The 20,535-nt window shown below is 40.4% G+C and overlaps 2 protein-coding genes and 1 long non-coding RNA gene across 4 annotated transcripts in view; 2 read left to right on the top strand and 1 right to left on the bottom strand.

Annotated features, from left to right (window-relative positions):
- Positions 1 to 8,012, top strand: part of gphb5 (glycoprotein hormone subunit beta 5) — an 8,286-nt gene extending 274 nt beyond the window's left edge. Inside the window, exons 2-4 of the mRNA XM_064324341.1 lie at positions 4,080 to 4,221; positions 6,057 to 6,249; positions 7,226 to 8,012. Coding sequence (XP_064180411.1) covers positions 4,193 to 4,221; positions 6,057 to 6,249; positions 7,226 to 7,417 — 414 coding nt within the window. The 5' untranslated portion in view covers positions 4,080 to 4,192 and the 3' untranslated portion in view covers positions 7,418 to 8,012. The remainder of the gene's footprint in view (positions 1 to 4,079; positions 4,222 to 6,056; positions 6,250 to 7,225) is intronic.
- LOC135249076 (uncharacterized) lies at positions 6,103 to 20,535 on the bottom strand. 2 transcript variants are annotated; one of them, XR_010328557.1, is made up of 4 exons: positions 20,399 to 20,535; positions 15,992 to 16,051; positions 7,349 to 7,481; positions 6,103 to 6,242 (listed from the first exon to the last, which is right to left on the bottom strand). It is a non-coding gene; the product is annotated as an uncharacterized LOC135249076 (long non-coding RNA). The 2 variants fall into 2 exon arrangements; XR_010328556.1 differs by having other exon boundaries at positions 20,372 to 20,492.
- The window catches only part of LOC135248996 (potassium voltage-gated channel subfamily H member 5), a 76,265-nt gene continuing 75,943 nt past the window's right edge, over positions 20,214 to 20,535 (top strand). Inside the window, exon 1 of the mRNA XM_064324180.1 lies at positions 20,214 to 20,316. The gene's annotated coding sequence lies outside the window, so the exon portion shown is untranslated. The remainder of the gene's footprint in view (positions 20,317 to 20,535) is intronic.

The raw sequence follows: 20,535 nt of genomic DNA, 5'->3' as shown, positions 1-20,535 counted from the left end.
ATATGCCCGTTTTGCCAATTTATCTGTTGTACATTCTGTGTTTTTATCTTTCTCTTTCGCAACAAGTTTGTTTTCATATGAATTTAGCTACTAATATCCAACAGCCTATGCCTAATAATCTCCTGCCCAAATGAGACACATAAACAATCATTCTGTTTACTGGTGGTCAGATAATGCTTTGCTTACATGGTGCTGATATTTGCATACTGCTTTTACATATGAGCCTGGTTTTTCACAACAGAGCGAATTGGAGAACTCGCCGATTATCTTACACATATTTCAAATATGCATTACATGCATTGCTGTTGCATAGACCATTTACTACAATGTTGCAATGAAGTATCATTTTCATCTCCTGTCTACCACCTAAGAGGTTTGATCAATTAAAAAAGCTACTACTTGAGCGCCATCTGCAGCTCAAAAATATTTTACATGAGTGAATTACACCAGACCAAATCTTAGTTTTGAAATTAGTTTCGAACACCACTTCTGTTTTGACTCAGGAAGCAAGTATTTTAATGAAAATGCTAATTTAAATGGCATTTTTCTGAAAATGTCAGATAAAGGCATGTGTTACTTGTGTAAAATTGCATGCAAATCACTTACAGTTGGTTTTATTTTTTTAAAATAATTTTACTTAATGAAGTTGGGTGTATTAAATTCGGGAGAAATGAGGTCATTTCTCTCAGACTGGCAACATTAAATTGTATCTGATTTAATGCAAATGCTCACATGCCATCACAAGCCCCTTGCACTTGGTATTTTGGTTTGAACTGGCTGTTTGTGTGATGCCTGTGTTCTGATGGATTCTTTTTGTGGAAGCGGGGTGCTTGTCTGTATATTTTAAAGAATGTGATTGTTTTTCCTTTGATTCTCCTGTCCCGGCAGGTTTTCATTGAGGAATGGTAGCTGGTAACTGTCCCTATTTTGTGCCTTGACATTTCACACTCATGTGTAACTCAAGGCACTGGGGTCCAAGGTCAGATTGTATTAAGAAGTTGTTTTTTCAAGTCAGTATATAATTAACAAATACACTTGGGTCACAAGGATTAGGACTTTGAAAAAAATAATTGATCTCATTCCAACCTGAATGCTATTTAAAATAACGACAAGAAAGTTAACCATTTTAAATACCACAGCACCATTTTAAAGTCTTCATAGATTGAGTTTATGCACCAAAATCCCAGCCAAACAAATCTTATTGGAATAAATACAGTGTCATAACAGCAATATTAGGAATGAGCATACTGTTCTTTAAGTTACGCAGCCAGTTCCCATAGCTTGAGCTTGTATCAAATATAATGCTGCGTGAAAGCTGCAAAGGGCAAGTGTACTTGCTTTCTCAGTGCAACAGCCTCTTGCCATTTACGGAACACTGTACCCATGACAACCAAATTCCTCAGGCACAGCTCCTGCATGACTATTCCATACCATGCTGGCAGGATAGATACACATGATGTATGCGTTTGCAAGGCAGTGTGAATCTATTTTTATTCTCTGTTCGGTTCCCAGGTGATTCCCAATCAAAACATTTTACTCATACTAATTTATATTCCTGCTTCTGGCTTTTTCAGAAAGTTTTTCAGGGGCCTACCAAGCATTGCATATCATAGACTTGAACTGATACAGAACTTAAAATTGTGTTGTATAGAGAAAGTTGTATTACGAAAAGGGAAAACTTTTATTACTTTTTTATTAAAAAATGTGTGTGTGTGTGTGTGTGCATGCATGTGCGCACACGCATTCTCATTGAGGTGTGTGCACTTGTATTTTTTAAAATGAGAAAATACCAATAATGAACACTAGAGGCCATTTTTGCCCCACTGAAGCTTTACTTTCTGAGGCCTGGATGTTCCTGGCAGATGGTCATTTGCTATGTCTGTATACAGTGATCATTATTCTGTTGTATTTTCCGCACACTTATATAAAGGTAGGTCCATGGGACACTGACCTGCCGTTTTTGTACAAACCCACCTGGGCTTCACTATATAGACCCAGGGTACTAAGGTGCTAAGTGGGGTAACGGGCAAAGCTTTCCCGGGCATTAGAGGGTCCAGGGGGCCCCTAGAGATGTGCAGTGTTTATACTATTTTCCACCAACTCCTTGAGTAAGAAACACCAGGAAAAATAACTGCACAACTGTTGGACAAAATTGTTTGGCTTAATCTATTATTTTTGAGAGTCAGTTTATTCACAGTAAATCTCCCCTGGCCTGTGATCACAACCCCAGTCGCAGTCTCCCCCTGGTTTGCAATTGTAGTCCAATCTCTGCCCACCTCCTCCTGAGTCTGTGATTGCAATCCAGTCCCTCAAACTCCCTCCCAAATATCAGTCCCCCCGTATTTTTTTCCCCCCACAGAAATAAGTTCTAGATCCATTCCTGTAGTACCACAATGGGACCATGGAAAGAAAACACACAGCCAGTCACAGTTTATGTGTTTTACTTCATTAGTAGCAGAAATTTTAACCTAGATGTCAAACTGTCATTTAAAAGACAAGTTCTCCAATAAAGCCATGCATAGCAGTCCCCACCTCCCCAAACATCTTCCTTTGATATCTTTTATATTATTAGGAGTTTTCTTGGCCCTGCCAGTACCACTCTAAATCTTGTCCCATGACCTCTGCTCTGTGATATCGGTGATAAAGTTTGATGGCCATCTACAGGGATCTATAGCTGTCCTGTAACTATGTTTTTGTTGTTTGTGCTACTTCTGTGGTGCATTTAAAGGGTAGTTTTACTCACCAAAAAGAGCTTGTGAGCCATATCCCGCAGCTAACACCAGTGTGACCGGCAAGGGATCAGACTCACATTAGTAAATCCCTAAATTGTCCAGACTGTTTAAATATTGCTAACATCAATTATTAAGCCCACTCCAAGCTAAAATATAATTTTACCTGTGTTCGCTGACAGGCATAATCCAAGCATAATAATTAAAATACCATTACAGAGGAAAAACTTTTATATTTGCTACAGCATTTTGTGTGGATGTCTGATTTTCCTCCCACAATTTCTTTGCCCCTCACTGTAGGCATGCACAAAATTGCCCAGATTTCACTGTCTCCTGGTGACAATGCTCACAACACACCTAAAAATAACACGTTACTGCCTCAGGGCTGGGCCTCACCTGTGTGAACATTACCCGCTCACCAGCAAGCCCATCAACACATTGAGTGTGGATGAAGGGGGAATATGGACGTGCTTTCCCTCCTTCCATTTGGCTGCATACGAACAAAAGAACCACCTTTTTCCCAATTAAGCTAATGCACCGCTGCAGCAGCGCAGGGAACGAGCTCTTGGCCGCTGCTGCTAGAGGTAGCGGTGCTGCCGGGCAGGATTAGGCCAACTGTTTATTTTCTCTGTCAGGAGGAACAGCCTCACCCAGGAAAAAGGGAGATTAAGTGGAGTCAAGGAATGTCCCTGGGCAACTCAGCAACACAGAAATGTATTTGTCTTTGGAAAATTCTGCAACCATGCGAATCGAGTTATTGGATGACTTCGTTCTGCAGCTACTCAGCTAGCCTTCCTTCCCTCCCTGCCAGACCCGACAAAACTATAAATGGCATTGTCATTTCATTTGTTGCCATGGTCATTGTGAACTACCCTTTCAGGTGTATACACAGCATATATAGGGAATGCATACCTTATAGGCAGTACTGTAAGTCAACTTTCCACTAAAACAGGCTATAAAAGAGGAAATACCTGTGATGAAAGATGAGTGGATTAAAGACAGTGAGGTACAGCTCAACCGACAGCTCAAGCCCCCTGATATCAAAACATATGAAGAAATGGGCAAGAAGCACTGTGGAACACCTGGAAAACAAAGATGATATTTTGACACGTTAGAATACAGGGACCAGAGCGCTTGCCTAAAACTTTCCCCTCAGGCATAATACTTCCTGGGGTGAGGTCAGTGCAGGTAATGGGATTAAGGGGGAGGCACGGATGTGTTAAAATGGCTTTCAGGGTATTGTCATGTATCATGAGGGGAGAAAAAAAATCTATTCATATTCATATGGGACCGCCCTAGTCTGCATTTGATTGACAAGACATCCCTAGATATAATAGCTTTCCCTCCCAGATCCTTGGAGCCAGAAGAGAAGATACAGGAGGCATCACATCAGCAGCCGGTGCAGCAAGGACGTACGGCAGAGACCCACACCAGTGTGACCTGCCCTGGGACTTGAAACACAGATGAGACAGCTGGGGAAGGAGCTGACATGGTAAGTATTCAACAGAAACTCCTCAGATTCAAAACTTGTTTCTCCTGCTCTAAACCTGATCTCTGTGGTTGTCTAACCTGGTTGGCCTACTTCTGAACTAAATTAATTGGCATAAATCTTGAAACTTGTTTTTTTTTTCTCTTGTGGTTCTTTGTTGTCATTATTGCATGATCCACGCAATTATTAAAATGAATGACTCATACTAACCCCAAAAGTGATTGCTATACTAAATATTGTTTAAGTTATATATGGTCAATTAGTATATTGGTATAGGAAAGAAAATTTGAATTTCAGAATTCCCATTTTGAAATACAGTATAGAAGTAACATATATATATGTGTGTGTGTGTGTGTGTGTGTGTGGTGTGTGTGTGAGTGAGTGAGTGTCTGTAGTCTGTGGACATACTGGTATAGGGCGAGTCTTTGTGAGCACACTGTGAAGTATATCTCGTGTGGAAAGCAGACAGCACCTCTTCCTGGAGCATTTGAGGGGATTCACACTGATCTGCCTCTTGTCTCAGAATGGTGACAAGCACCTACTCAGAGTGATCTGACCTGCACTCTGTGCTCAGCCTAGTTTCAGCATTACCTGAAAACCAGAAGGCTTGAGTGCTCAATGCAGCAGCAGAGCTGAGTAGCTGGGTGAATGTGCCTGATATACTGATTCTACTCTGAAGTTGGATAATCCTGTTATTGGGTTATTTATCTGATGCCATTACAGTGAACTGTTAAATAACTGCTTGTGCATACTGAGCCAATAGCCAAATGTTAAAATACAAAATGTTAACTGAATTTAGACTACAGTATGAGAATACTCAGGTACAAACTGCAGTATAAGTATGGCATATAGTATGATAGTTTAGACATATAAAAATTATTAAACTACTATATCAATGGCACCCAGAAGCTAAGCCAGATCCTGACTCAACATGACCATTTTTTAGAATGAATCACTGCTGACTCAGTGGCATGGTTTCAGCATCAGTTATAGAACTGGAACATGTCCAGGACCGGTCCATGTTAGAGAATCCCAGGTACTGAATAAAAAGCGTATAGAGTATTTAGAATGTAGTGGAAGGTGGTGAATGATCCGCACACTGTTGTGATGGCGATGGGAAGTCAGACTGAGGGGTACTGAGGAGCATAGGGTTGCACAGAGAGATAATGGCATGGAGGTATATTGGGCAGACTGGGATTCACACGATGCCACAGTACACCAGTACCTAAATGAGAGTCAGAGGTGGTCAGAGGTTAGATCTGTCAGAATAGTTTAGGAGGATATTGAAGTTTGGATAGGACTGTTCAATGCAGTCCAATAGTCAAGGTGTAATTTTTATACATTATGTGAAAAGTAAAAATGTTAACAAAAAATCAAATCAACAGACTGTAACCAAAGTGCACAATAAAGAATTGCAGCTTTGTAACATCAACAAATGAAACCCCTAAACTGATTTTAAATGAATAGCAGGTTCAGTGCTGATTTTCAAATTGGACTACCTGGAAGAAGTTAAGCTGATAATGAGAAATGGTTTATTATTTATTTCTGGAATAGGGGTACAACAGGATTCGCATAACAAAATTTTGTTACAGTAGAGAATTCTGTTGCACTCCTATACCAGAAATAAGTAATAATATTTAATAATAATTAGTACATATTGTAGCTCTGCCTGTGCTCGATGCTGTGGGGGTGCTGTGGCTGTGTGGTCCCATTCTCACCCTGTGCTCTCTGTGTCCGAGGAGGTGTCGGGTGGCGCTCTGCCTGTGCTCGATGCTGTGGGGGTGCTGTGGCTGTGTGGTCCCATTCTCACCCTGTGCCCTGTGCTCTCTGTGTCCGAGGTGTCGGGTGGCGCTCTGCTGTGCGGTGCTGCTGACAGGCCTGGGACCCGCGGCGACGGGGGAGGCTCACATCAACCTGCGGCGTTTCATTGGCTGCGCTGTGAGGGAGTTCACCTTCCTGGCTCGCAAACCGGGCTGCGGGGGTATGCACATCACCACCGATGCCTGCTGGGGGCGCTGTGAGACCTGGGAGGTGAGCAGAGGACAGATTAATTACAATATAAGTGTTTCAGGCGTAGGAATACATTTACCAGAAAATGGAATCAGGTTATAATCTAGGTATATTACAGTACAAAGTAATGCTACACAACATACAGTAGATGTGTTGTATCAGATGATCTAGAGTACTATATGATACAACGTGATCTGATGCAATGGTTGTATATATGTTTAATATATGTTAATATAGAGTATATATGTTTTAATGTTACTATAATTGTGAAATCACTTATGATTATATATATTATATATTAAAATATAGCTTTGTTTAAAATGTTTTGGCGTATTAATTAAGTTAAAGTGATTTAAATCTTGTCCATGTGTGTTATTTAATTCTAGTCCATGTCTTGAAGGGACCCTGTACATCACTGGCGTTATTCATTCCTTCTGCCATGTAACAGGCTATTAGTTAAGCTTAGTTTCAATAGCTCCTGTCATGTCTTCTGCATTCCTGAAGCTGATGCTATTCCCAAAAGTAGTTAATTGATTGCTGCTTGCTTAATAGCCATGTGTAACTGTGCTCTGAGTGTCTGTGGGTATTACAGTTAGTGGCTTGGTTTAAAGAGGGATATGCTAAGTGAATGGGGGAAGCTGTACTTTTGTACAGTTTATATATTTGCTGTTTGGCTCTCCTGTTAAGGCTTGTAACCTTCTGTTTATTAAGAATCACACGTACATAGTGCATGATCTGCAATATTTTAAAACTTGTCGTAGTTGAAGATAAATTCTATGGATCATCTGTTTTTGCTTTGGGCATGTTTTATGAGTTTGTTTCAACATCTTAGCTATCACAATAGCCCTTACAGTATTCACAATTTGTTATCTGTATCTGAGCAGAATTTTCATGAGGACCTGCTATGCACAGTGTGATTGGTTATTGGCTGCCCCTCCAAAGCTGACTCCTCCCTTTATTTACCATTAGTGACTGTGCATCTTTCCTTTCTGTACAGAAGCCTGTTCTGGACCCGCCCTTCATTGAGTCCTACCAGCGTGTGTGCACCTACAACGAGACCCGCATGGTGACAGTCAAGCTGCCCAACTGTTCCGCCCAGGTAGACCCCTTCTACACTTACCCAGTGGCCCTGAGGTGTGACTGCGGGCTGTGTGCCACTAGCACCACTGAGTGCATCACTTCTGTCTGATGACATCACTTCCTTCCACTCTCTTCAGCTTCAGGCTGTTTAATAGCCCCAGCTTCACCAAGCACTTGGGAGAGAGAGGGTGACAGAATGGGTTTAGGCTTTTAGAGATGAAAAGCAAACTGCAAGCATGTGAATAGCACTGAATAGCATTGTGTTTCACTGCAAGGGATAAAAGGTATGCTATTTTATTGTTTCGTCCTTTGTAAGCAGTTCTACTAAACTGGTAAACTGTATTTTTATAAGAATGTGTAGTTTTCTCTCAAGAAGTTGATGAACAAGGACAAGATTCTTTGCCAATCGGTTTTTCAAAACAATTATCTTGTCACCTATGCGGCCTATTTAGTTGCCATTTTAAGAACCCTGTGGTGCCACTGTCTTTTAATCTGTTTAAAACGTTTAATGCTGTCATGGACAAACCCAGCATTTTAATATGTTTTATGCAAACCTGAATATCCAGTTTCATAATAAACAAGTAATGAGCTCTGTTATTTTGCTGCTTAATTTGCACTGCAGATTTAACATTGGCTTTTCCTTGTGCTTACTGTGTGCACAGCAATGTATGTGAGTGGAAATTAAAAAGCTACTGATAATAAAACACCGTGTTGTTATTACCCGTTGAAGTAAGGGACTGTGCAGAACATGGGTGTGTGGTTTTAGTGGTTTCCTTTCAATCACCAAACAATGTATGCATTGGAAACTGGGTGTGTGGGCCCTTTACCCAATCAGTGAATTTAACTGATCGCTTGAGGACTACAGCACACAAAATCCAGAATAGACACTGGCCTTCTGGGACTGGAAGTGGGCACCTCTGATGTAGAGAGTGGGTGAGTGTGTGTTTCTATCTGCTCCATAGGAGTTACACACTTTAGATTAAGCATATTTATAGAAAATGCCTGTTCGGCTGGACACATTAAACTGCTGAATAAAACAAATGTACATAAATAAAGAGAACATGAATGAAGCAAACAATTATACATTATTGTTTCATATTTGCACCATGCTATAAGTGTGGAGGCTGAGTACCAGGGAAAGAGTCCCTAGCAGCCTGACTGAAAAAATACTGTTTTCCTCAACCTTGGAAGTAAAATCAGTGCTTTGATCAACCATTCACGCTTCGATCATGTTGAAAAAATGCATTCGGTGAGAGAGAGTTCAAATTTCTGCGTGTTTTTACGTCCAACTGAATTTAGTCAAATTACAGTGTGAGTGCTTCATGATCCTATTCTCTGGTGATTGGTTCAACTGTATCCCCAGTGTTTCCGTGCTAAAGAGGTTCCTGGGGAGTTCCCTGGCTTAACTAAAGTATTTATGAATGCTAAATCATCCATTTCGGAGAACTCAGTTGTGATGTGATACATCAAAGCATATACACAGTACAGGAGAGGAGCACAGAAAAGTGAGGATTCCCTGTGTTAAAGTAACCTTGAGATGTAAAATTCAAAATATTATGACTTCATTATATAGTCCAGCGGTTGTCTTTCAGAGAACAAGGTTTATAATCATGTCCCCTTGGTTTTTTGTTTAATTATGGCCCATATGCCACTGAAACATGCCACATTGGTTTGGTAAACCAGTAGCCATAAACTGTAACAACACTGTTATTTTATGAAGCTGGCACTTTCCCCTCTATAGACATTCCCATGTTTCTTTTAACGAGGTCTTTTAAATTAAATTTTGATCAAATATTAAATGATTTGAACTTTTTCTTTTCAGTAAAACCTTTTACCAATAAGTTATCCGTCATGGACACAAAGTTATGGATTCAAAAAAGCCTTGTTCAGAAAGAAAAAGATGTAAAAATCCTCTGGAATATCATTGCTTGGATGGACAGACATGCATTTGGCTTGATGTCCAACCAAGAGAAAACACAAAGTCATATGCCCTAGTATAAAGTCATATGGTCCTCCTTCATGCCTAAATCCTGTCTTCACACGTACCCAATAAAAGAAACAGTCAGGGCCTCGCTACATTCTACAGACACTCCCTGCTCCCACTGCTCACTCCTGCAGCACACTGATAAAGCCCAAACAATAGCGTCTGTCCTACTTCAGGCTCCACGGACTGAATTTCACAGAACTGTTAACTTGCTTGCTGTTCAATAGCGCCCACAAGTGGTCAGCAAATTTAATGTGAACAGGAGTACCATGGGACATCGCACAGTTGACCAAGGCTCTCTAAAATCGACTCCTCTGGTCAGCGATCTGGCTATTAAAGGATGTGCGGTCCTTTGTCATAATGGCAGCACAGCTGAGGCAGGAGACTGCTGAATGAGAAGAAGCAGCAGCAGGCTGAATGTGTTTTGGAGGAAACAATCTCCCCCACTGAGGGAGGATTTGCAACAATGGGACAAGTGTGTGAACATAATGTAAAAAGCTAGATTTCAGACAAGCATGTGGATGCAGTACTTGTCAAACACTAGCTTAATCTACTGATTAGATAAACACTGCGTCTAAATCCTTGTTTGACATTTATGTACATTTCATTTGTACACCTGTCCCATTGTCACAAATCCTCTCACAGTGTGATATAAAATTGAAATATAAAATATAAAATGAGATAAAATTGAAAATATCAGAGTTGCAGTAAAATAGATGTTATAGTAATATATTTAGTGCAGATCCTAGATGGGTTAACAGTGTGAGGAAATTCATTTTCTGAAGGTACAGTAAGAGTAGGGGGCATGGAACCGAGCTCATTGAACACCTGGGTGAGTGGGATCTTGTAAGAAAGCTTCAGAGGGGAGGGGTAGATAAACTACTAGCATTCAGGAGTTTCAGATTACAGGCTAACCTGTAGAATAGGGTCAGAAATCCTAAAATTAAGCAGAATACTAGAATTTTAAAAAAGAACAGGAGTTTAAAGTCTGCACAGGCTATAGCTTGGAGGGACATGGCATGAGAAGAATAATTGAACCTGTTTCTGTAGGCCTACAAGACTGCATACCGAATGTTATGGTATATATACATGCCTCAACATTAGTAATTGCAATATAATGACCAGATAAACCATAAAAATTGTCAATTTGATGATACATATGGAAATAATTGTTTTTATATTACTTTGCATGCTTTAGTGTAGTGTCACAGAAATGAACCAACTGGATTTGGTAAACAAACTATGACTAGTTATAACTAAAGTCATAAGCCCATCCATTGATTACTACATTCTCCATCACCTTGCATGCCAGTTAGAGTGTAGAGCACATTCATATTCATATGCAGTCATCCAGCTTTAGACAGACTTAGCCAATTGAATAAGGTACCAGAGTTAGTAGAACTGCAGGTGCTGGATGTGTGTTGCTCATCATGTGCAAGGCCAAACCAATCTAATCAAAATCACATCTAATACCGCTAACTAATTACACCGGATAGGTCTTTTTTCATCTCTCCTTTGGTAAAGTAGCTGGATAAAATTGAATTAGATGTATGCAGACCAAATACTGCATCCTTATTTCATTCTTACATGCACTAAAAAATGACATAAGACCACTTAGGCCCGTCCATACGGGCCTTGGTCAGGGGATAATGCTTGTGTGAGCATCTTTTATTCTTCACGATTTTACAGTACCAGTATATATTAAGTACTTGGCAGACTGAGTTATGAATGAATATTTATGGAACTTTTTTAGCCGAAGATGAACATGAAACAAGGATGCATCCATCACATGGTGACAGATGTGAGGTCTGCTGTTTAAATCTCAGCTTCCACGACAGACCAGTGATTGAGTTAAGGAGAGACGATTGCGACGCAGGCCCGAGGAGTTAGATTCGCCGTGTTGCCAGTGGAAACCTGGCAGCGCGTCGCCTCATCACTCCAGCGCCATTGATTCCTCCATCTGTGATCAATATCAAAGGAAAAAGAACAGGCCAGCCTCCCAGGGCTCAATATTGCCTCCCTCTTCTTATGCATTTGCCAAATTACAGCAGACAAAGCTGCTGCTTCTCGGCTATCAACACTGCAGGAATGCTGCGATCCAAAGCGGGGTCGAAAATAAACAGGTTTTTCCAAGTGCAGATTGCTGTTCAGTAAAGCCATCGAACGGCAGTGCAATTTTACAGCAATTGTTTTGAAACACTGTGGTAACATAATGTTTCACAAGTAATTTCCTTTAAAACAGCCTCTTCAGAAAAAGATGGTTTGCCACCTGTTCTGTACAGTGTGAGTAGGATTTAGCCATGTCAACCGGTTATCTATAAATACATCTTTAAAAATATCACAATCATCAGAACATAAGATAGTTTCTCACTGTGCAGAATATGTTTTTCTTGCAAATGAAACATTGACCTATTTGAAACGTCAATGTGTGTGTGTCTGTGTGTGTGCGTGTGCGTGTGCGTGTGTGTGTGTGTGTGTGTGTGTGTGTGTGTGTGTGTATGCATGCATGAATGTGTGTCTGTGAGAGTGTGTGTGCATGCATATGTGTGTGTCTGTCTGTGTGTGTGTGCGTGTGCATGCGTGTATGAGTGTGTGTGTGTGTGTGTGTGCGCGCGTGCGCATGCATGTGTGCATGCATGTGTGTGTGTGTGTTTGTTTGTTTGTGTATGTGTGTGGGTGTGTGTGTTTGCTGAGCCTCACTGTCCGTGAATGTAAATGGTGCAGTTAGATTTGGAAAGAAAGATTTGTTACTGCCAAAGTCAAAACACTGATAATTATGCTTATGATCCCCACTCTCACTCACATATCTATAAGCAAAATTCATCATTTAGAAACCTGCATGAATAAATTTTGACTCACAGCTGTAATTATCTCCTCATCTCGGTGCTGTTCTTTCGACCTTCCTTATCCATAACATGGCCATCTATGTAAGATCGACTGCTTAATAAAACAGGGTGGTGTAACCTGAAGCTGCGCTATTGTTGATGGGCAAGGTCTATTTACACTGCCTGAAGTCTATTTACAAGGTCGATTTACACACAGAGCTATTAGCATCTGTGCAACAACTGAGGTAATTGAAAATAGTCAGCTGTTGCATGTTTACCTGCTTATGTTAATTTACCCTCTGTACCATGCAAAAGGAGGAAAGCATGCAGCAAGTCACGAAAAACATTAACAATGCACCTCCAAAGTTAGCCAAAGGTGCAAGGACTTTATCCACAAGGATGAATATATTTGTTAAAAGAAACCTTGTCCGTGTGTCCATATAAAAAAATCACAGGAGTTGAAACTTTATCACTTTCTTTTATCTGTTGCCTTCTATCCGTTTTGAAGAACCATGCAGCTGTGCTAAAAACGAATCATCAGACAGAGACCCCGGCCCCAGATGCTTACTGGATTATATTTCCTGGATATTGGGAGCCTTCTGCAGCACTACATTGGTTTTTGATTGTAGAGCCAGGTTCAACCCAAGGGAATATTCTGAAATATGTTCTTAGAGATCGTACAGCCCTCTATCAACATTACCTTTGAGTGGCTAAAAAAATGCACAGCATTAGGCCACTTGACCATCAACCAGGTAGAACTCAAGAGCAAAAAGTGGAAAGTCTGTCCACAGGCTATATAGATCCTTCGTACTGCAATTACCCTATGCACACTTTTGAGAGATATTTGTATTCTGGAGCATGTAAATCGGCTTCTTATCTTATTTTTTAGCTGTCATTGACATGCTGATGGTCAAAGTTGGATACAACTGGGGCAGAAAGGTCAGATGCTTTGTGTCTGAACTCAGGCTTAAAGGATTAGCAATATTATGCTGACGTAACTATATATACCCTAATATCCATGGCAGCATGCCCTTTTTAACAGATTTTGCAACAGTTTGCGCACAGCCAGTGCTAAGGGTGCAAAAGGAGAGCAGGAAAGATTGAGTAGAATCCCATTATTAGCCATTATTATTGTCACTGAGAAGTTTGGAGACCTGGTTGCAGACATGGAGGGTCAGACCTGTGTGCCCCAGCTCCAGCAATGACAGTGTACGGCAACCCCTTGGACCTTCAGCAGAATCTCTCAGGGCATTGTCACTTGAGGACCAGCAGCTGTGTGGGGGTTTATGTCACCCTCTGCCACCCGAACGACAGCGGACCCCCTGGTGTAGGCACCTGATGCTCTCTCTCTCTCTCGTCTCTCTCCCAGGGCTCGTCTGTGAGTCATGTCCAAGATGCACGGTTCGCAATCACATGGCCAAATCATGAGACCATTCACTTGAAATGCTACGCTGTGGTGGGATAATTATCAGCAACCATCTGAGAGTGCCGGTCCAACAGAGTCAAAAAGACCCTGCCAGTGTCCCCCTGACAAAATAACTGCATAATTATTGCTTTAAATGCAAAAAAAATAAGGCACAGGTAGAACAGAGGAACCCCATTTATAGAATTCTTCTAGATCAGGAACACACTGATCTGATCCTTCAGGCCAATAGTGCTGTGGTTTTCTTCTCTATCTGATTAATTAATGCCACTTATTAGCCAGAGGCTCACTCACTGGGTGTCCCTGGTCTAATTTATTTACTGAATGAATTTATTTACTGGAAGAATGAAACCCAGCAGTACCACTGGCATTGAGTATGCCAGCTTCAGACGCTCTGTTATCATTTAAGGGACAGTGCTGAGATTAGAACAGAGCTGATAGAAGGTGTAGCTGATTTAGTCCCCATATCATCCTCCTATTTGCATCCTCCTATTTGCAAAAGCATGTAATTGGAACTGTTATGCAAACAAATTGTGGGGAAATACAGTGATAGAAACAAACTTCTAGTTTAACAGAGCCCATATGAGAAAGGAAGTGTACAATGTATGCAAGTACCCCCAGACTATAAATAAAGGTGAGGACAGGGACATAAAGATTTATATCCACTACTTACAGAACAAACAATATTTGTTCCGTAAATTAGTATTGCATTAGGCGAATGTGCATGGATGTGCATTCCTCCTCATTCAGTGTTTTGCTCATGATAGCTGCAGACAGGGTTTGATTGTGTCATACTGCTAGCCAGGTGTATGGTGACCAGTGTGTACCTCATAAGCCCTTGTTTCTAATATCAAGCTGTGCCTCCCTGTTATGAGTGACAGCCTTGCCACTCTTTCAGAACTTGGGTACTGCAGATGAGATTCATGTAGCCTCGCTACGCTTTGCCATGACCGCAAGCTTCGGTATGACCTGGACACCTCTGGCTGTGTGCGAATGCACATACACTGAGTGGATACAGAGAGGGGGAGAGGAGCAGCCAACAGAATGCGAGCATTTGCATTATCCTGTCTGTCTAGCTCAGACGCTACCAGCAATAGCACTGGAACACACGGGTCGCTGCTGTGTTTAGAGACTAACTGAGAGCCAAGGGGCACGCAGCCGAGTAACAAATTTGGTTCACGGGCACAGATGTTTCATTTTGTCAACCCAACTGAGCGCACCAACGACTTCCACTGCAGGCCAACCTAGCGCCAAACCATTCATCTCAATGTTCACCTGCCTGAAGAACACAGCTGCTTCATGGTGCTATGCAAGACAGAGCAGTGGAACACTCTTTTGGATATAGACCAGCCCATGATAATATGCCAGGAGCCCTTCGCCAAAGAGAAGTCTATTAAAAGGCAGATGCAAAACTGAGACGGAGCACTGCCTCAAATTACTGATGGTCGTTATGGGAATTCATTTGTTCACCATAAATGTACTGCGGGTGTAAAAGGTACTGTTGGCAATGATCGAGTAGGCTTATATGACATTGCTTATCAATCCCCAAACCCACATATCTGACATCACCAGGCTCACGAGTACTGGATTTCCGGGGAACGTTTTTGAAATGTTCTTAAAAAAAAAAGTCCTGACGATATTTGATTGCAGTATATTGATGGACATTAAACATATCAATTAGCATGATTACAGTAATTAGCATTGTGCAGTGGGATAGGTGCAGATAGGTGTATAGGCAGAGAGGTATATCAAAAACCACCACACTCTCCTCCATTCAGCAAAGGGTACATGCATACACAAGGTCTACCCGCCTAGAACTGTACTCATATATAGAGGAAATTGCATTCTACAACCTTAGATATACTTTTTTAATGTTTTCACAATTTTATGTCCTCTGGTAAATATTTATTGTTCCCTGTCTGTACCCCGAAGTTTGTTCTGCTGCTCCCTTCAACCCACTGTGGTTTTAAAACATATAAAACTGCCTTAGGTGAATGGAGATAGTGGGTGATTCAGATAACTGTGATTTTAAACTTCCATTATACCACTTATAGTACAGTCTCATTGGATCTGAGGGAACCTTCAATATTGGATGATATGACACTCTCTCCCAAAGGGCACACAGCTCTTTATATTAGAGTCGATTAACCAACCATAAATTTTGCACAAAGTTTTGCTAGTTAGCAGCAAGAAGGAACTTTTCAAAGGGTCCAGCACATCATAAAAACATCCCAGATAATACTCCTATATCTTACTGCCCTATGAAAAATTACTATGAAAAATTAGCTATGACAATAAATCAATCTATTTACCTTTAATGCCTAAACACGTTACATTAATCACCAATAAAGTGGTCACTAAGAGCTCGTCCTTATCTATTTAGCAAAACATTTCCAGACAGAGGATGTTCATAGTATATTTCACAAACTGAATCACAGAAGAAACAGATACCTGACTTGCAGTTTGAGGAAGGAATGCCACCCCCAATCTTGTTTTGGACCAGATTGTTTCCTATAGAACAGAGAAATGAAGAAGAGGGAAGTAGAGATGAGGAGCAGGTGAGATGCAGGATGTAGCGGACACAAGAGGGTCCGGACATGTGAGTTTTTTTAAACAAAATAATAGGTGAATTCAAGTTTGGTATTTTTCCTGAATTTTAGTTTAACACTCCAATAACAGCCATGTGCAACTTTACAAACTACATGGAGTGTATTCAATACATGAGGTAATATTTTACACGTGTACAGTATTTGAATTTGGGACATTTGAAGACTCCAATATGCCAACAGTAGACAATAAAAAAGAGGGCAAACAGTATCTCGGGCATAGCATATGCAGCATCATTCTTCTACAATCTGTTTTTTGGTAGACTAACTTTCACTGCTTGTTTTGCCTGTACTTGCCTGAAGTGTGAAGTGCATAGAAGCGCATAGAATATTCTCTCAGAAAAGAGCATTTGATGAAAATGAGGAATAATTTCTCTGCAAAGGAGCAACATACAGCATGTGTACAGTATATTGTTCAAAGCTGCTGCCTTTTGGAAAGGATTACAATGACAAGAAGAGGGTGGAAGGGTTTAAATATTTATTCCATTTATTTATTTAAGGAAATCAAGAAAATTCCTTTGGGTTTAGTCAGACAGCAGAACCAAGGACTTACAGTCACATCACCCTGGGAGGTTCATCAGCAGAAAACAGATGACAAAATTGCTGGGGTGTGCTGCTAGCATTGCTTCAGTCACAGGGGAATAACTGGCAAATTACACCAGAGATTCATTATCGCTGCTATGAGTTATTGGTAAGAGAATGCAGCATGCAGGAGGGTAAATATCTGTATTGCAGCACAAGAAAGATGTAAATAGCATGTGTACTGTTCCACAGAGTGGGAAACACATTCATGCAGAGTGGAAGCAAGAGGCTGTAAGATGCTGCACTGTGACATTTGTTCACTCATGGCTTTTCAACAAGAGGCTGACCGTCAGGAAGTAGCTTTTTTAACATTTTCCAGATCTCAGCACCTTCATTGCCTTCTATTACTCATCTCAAATCTTTTAAAAAAGTACTAAATTCAGCTCCTTTGGCTATTTTGCCCAAGTCTCGGGATAGATTAGTTGGTAATGCCCTGGAAAATGCACTGTTGATATAGCTTGTTCCTGCCTAACTGCAGAAATCTTTTTTTAGCAGTTATATGATCTGTTTCATAGTTGGCTCCTCTAGATAATGTAAATCTCATTCTGCAGTGTCTGACTTAAGACATTAAATGAATAAGTCTAAACATATAAGTTTTTTTCAGACAAATGAAATAATATGAATAAAAGTCAGATGGGATCACGCACAAATCAGGCATATGGTTTTGTGACAAGCGACAATAAAAGTTATGATTTAGATTCAGTAATGTGAAATAAATAAGGAGCAAGTGTTCCAGAACATGAATTTGCGAGCTTAAAATGTCATTTAATGTTGATTTCAAGAGAGCACATGCTGTTTTTATACTTTTTTTATTTAAATTACACCAAGGCTTAGATGAATACTCAGTAGAATAAATTTGTGTAAATCCTTCTCCTTTCAAAAACAAGTTTCATATTAATTCACCCAAACATACTTTTGACATATCTGGTTTGAGATTGATTTCCCAGGATTACCATCTTGACCAAATGGTTTGATGAAGCTAAAATCAAACTCCTGCCAGTTGAATCATTTATATCATGAGCATATACCATATGTGCCATAAATAGAGTAGGGCATTAGTCACAAGGGTAAGCTGATGTAATGTAATACATGTGGACAAATGGGAATTTAGTTTTTAAATCAAAACCTTTTCCATTTCAGAATTGATGAGGAATTCATAACTATACAATGAGCTACAGAATTTGACCTCTCCTCCACCATTCACTCTCATAGCCAGGGTGCAAAACAGTCAGGTCAGTGATTATCTTTACTGACCGTAGATGTCTGAAATACATCTGTCATTAACGTGAGCAACAGAAATTGCTTACACTTAAAATAACTACTATCAGCCAGTTCTGTAGAGAATACCTTTTGGAAAGACAATGAGCTATGCAGTTCAGTTAGCAGATGATTTGTTATTTTGGTTCACAAAGGCATCAGCAAGAAACCAAATAAAGGTTAAAATGAGATAAGTAACATAAAAGACATCCTCAATGCCTGTTTTCTCTTACATTTGGCACACTCACAAGTCATAATCTGATATCCAAGTCTTTAACTCAGATTTACAAAAAAAATGCAAGTTCTTTTCTTCCCAAACACGATTTCAGATTGTTTTTGTGATTGCTGACAATCACAAATGTTGAAAACAGCTCACAGTCTGAATATGTGTAAAAAATGAGTCGCTCCAGTAAGTTGTTTGGGTGGGCCAGTAGGGGTCCGTCTTCCTTCTGAATCAAAACAATTTGGTTTGGCTTTTGTTTTGGATGGCCTAGCTCTGTAAACCTGGTTTTATTGCCGGGTGTATTCCTTAGTTCCCGCCCCAACAGACAAAAAGAACAGTGAGTGGAAGCCTGTGTGGGTTCTTTTCGCTTTGCTTTGCTTATTCCTCACCCCTAAGTTCTGGTTGCTATCCAGTTCTTTTCTGTGCCAGCAGCACTAAATCATGGATTTAAGCCTCAATGTGGTTTGAAGGAGTGGCAGCTGTCGGGAAGATAATCTCAGATGAACAGTTACACTTCTTCCTCTGCCTGTCATCTATAAGTGACAACACCAAGTTGGATGGCATCTGGTGGACTGGGAAAACACTGGCGGCAGCTGCAGCGAAATCTTATTTCATGCGTAGCAGGAGGTTCATACAACATGTGTAATCCGATAGGCGCATAAAGGGCATGTAATTATTTTACACTTCGAGAAAATGATTTATTGGAAGTATACAGACATTTCGGACAATGCCTGGCAAAAGCTATGAAGCACGGCAGTCTATGGAAATTACAGCTTGTAATTAAGGAAGTAGACTAAATGTATACAACTCTCCACAAAAACACAATTGACAATATGTTACACAATTGAGTATATTCTTAATATAAAACAGCCACACTAACCCTGCCCTGGATTTATGTGATGAGTTAGACAAAATTTCTGAATACAGAATTTATGTCTAGTCATTTCTATAAAGTCAATTCTCTCTATGCATCATACACCCATTGTTTGCCAAGGCAGTGTAGGCCTGTGTGGGTCAAATGAAAATGTATACCCTCACCACAGCTCAGTTGCTCCACATGTTCTGATCTTCCATGCATGCCTTGTCCTTTACTGCTGGTTCCTATTTTTTCTAATACTACAGGGTACTGTTCAATCCGCTGCTAATACATTAAATTGCTGAATGGTAATTTATCATTGGTGGCTGGTAGTTATTCTTTCTAGAGCTTTCAGCCCAGGTCCTAATACTTTACACTGGTCTTGATTCTACTGGACAGTATCTGACTCCCCCAAAATGGAATAGCTGCTCTGACATGCTTGCCAATAAAATGATTCTAGCATCATAAGCATATAACACCATGAAAAATTGACAGCATTGATTTATGATTTCAGTATGCAGATGCTGAGTTTCATAAACAATTGCAGTAAACCTGTACCAAATGTAGGGCACTATCTGGCCTAATTTGAGGCACACATTCTGGGAACTGGGTCTTCCAGACTATTAAGTAATGTGTACAGTAGGCTACACTGACAAGCAAATTCTCTTGCACTTTATATTCAAGGCTTTACCGGTATGAAATGTATATTTCAGTGCAGTTATGCTCTAGAAAACAACTGCCGCAGCATTCTATACTAGCAACACTTAAATAAATTTTCATTAGAATTCTACAAGGCTGTTGTTGATCCACAAGATTTATTTTATTATTAATTATAAGCAGCAAACGTTAACGTGAATACAATGACTGGGGCCCAGGCAAGTGGCTATCAACCCTGACAAACAGGAAGCATTTCGCAAATTGTGACACCACTTTTCCGAGCTGTTTGTATACATTAGTCTTGATGTTTTTAAAGTACAAATGACTGTGTCCATTTTTGTTCGCTACCTACCTGTACATAAGAAGTATGGTCATAGCCTTCTATCCACTAACTCCAAAATAAGGAATGTGTGTATTCACAATGTTGTGTGTACTGTGCGCATGACTTTCAAGCCATAAATAGGCCTAATGGTTGCTTTCTGTATGATCTTTATTTGGACACGTAATTTAAGGAAACAGTTTGTTGTAGATCATGACGAAACATGACAAGTTGTAACGTACCGTAGTTTTTAGAATGGAAGAAAATTAAGTGCACGTGAGTAATCTATAGCCACCCAATGAAGCAAGGACCGTAGCGAGCGGTAGTTTACCTCTGTCCTTTGAATCTTCCCACCTACCTTCAGGAGCCACCTCAGCTTACGCCAGCCAGGTTTACCACTAATTAGGGCGGGATAATGGGAGAAAACGACAATAGGGCTACAATGTTGCAGAATGAAATGTACGAATTTTACTGCAGATCATGAACAAAGTCCTT

Source organism: Anguilla rostrata, chromosome 1, assembly GCF_018555375.3.
Source record: "Anguilla rostrata isolate EN2019 chromosome 1, ASM1855537v3, whole genome shotgun sequence".
Classification (NCBI taxonomy): Eukaryota; Metazoa; Chordata; class Actinopteri; order Anguilliformes; family Anguillidae; genus Anguilla; species Anguilla rostrata.
Note: the sequence above shows the minus strand (reverse complement) of the source record. Positions and strands in the feature narration are given on the sequence as shown.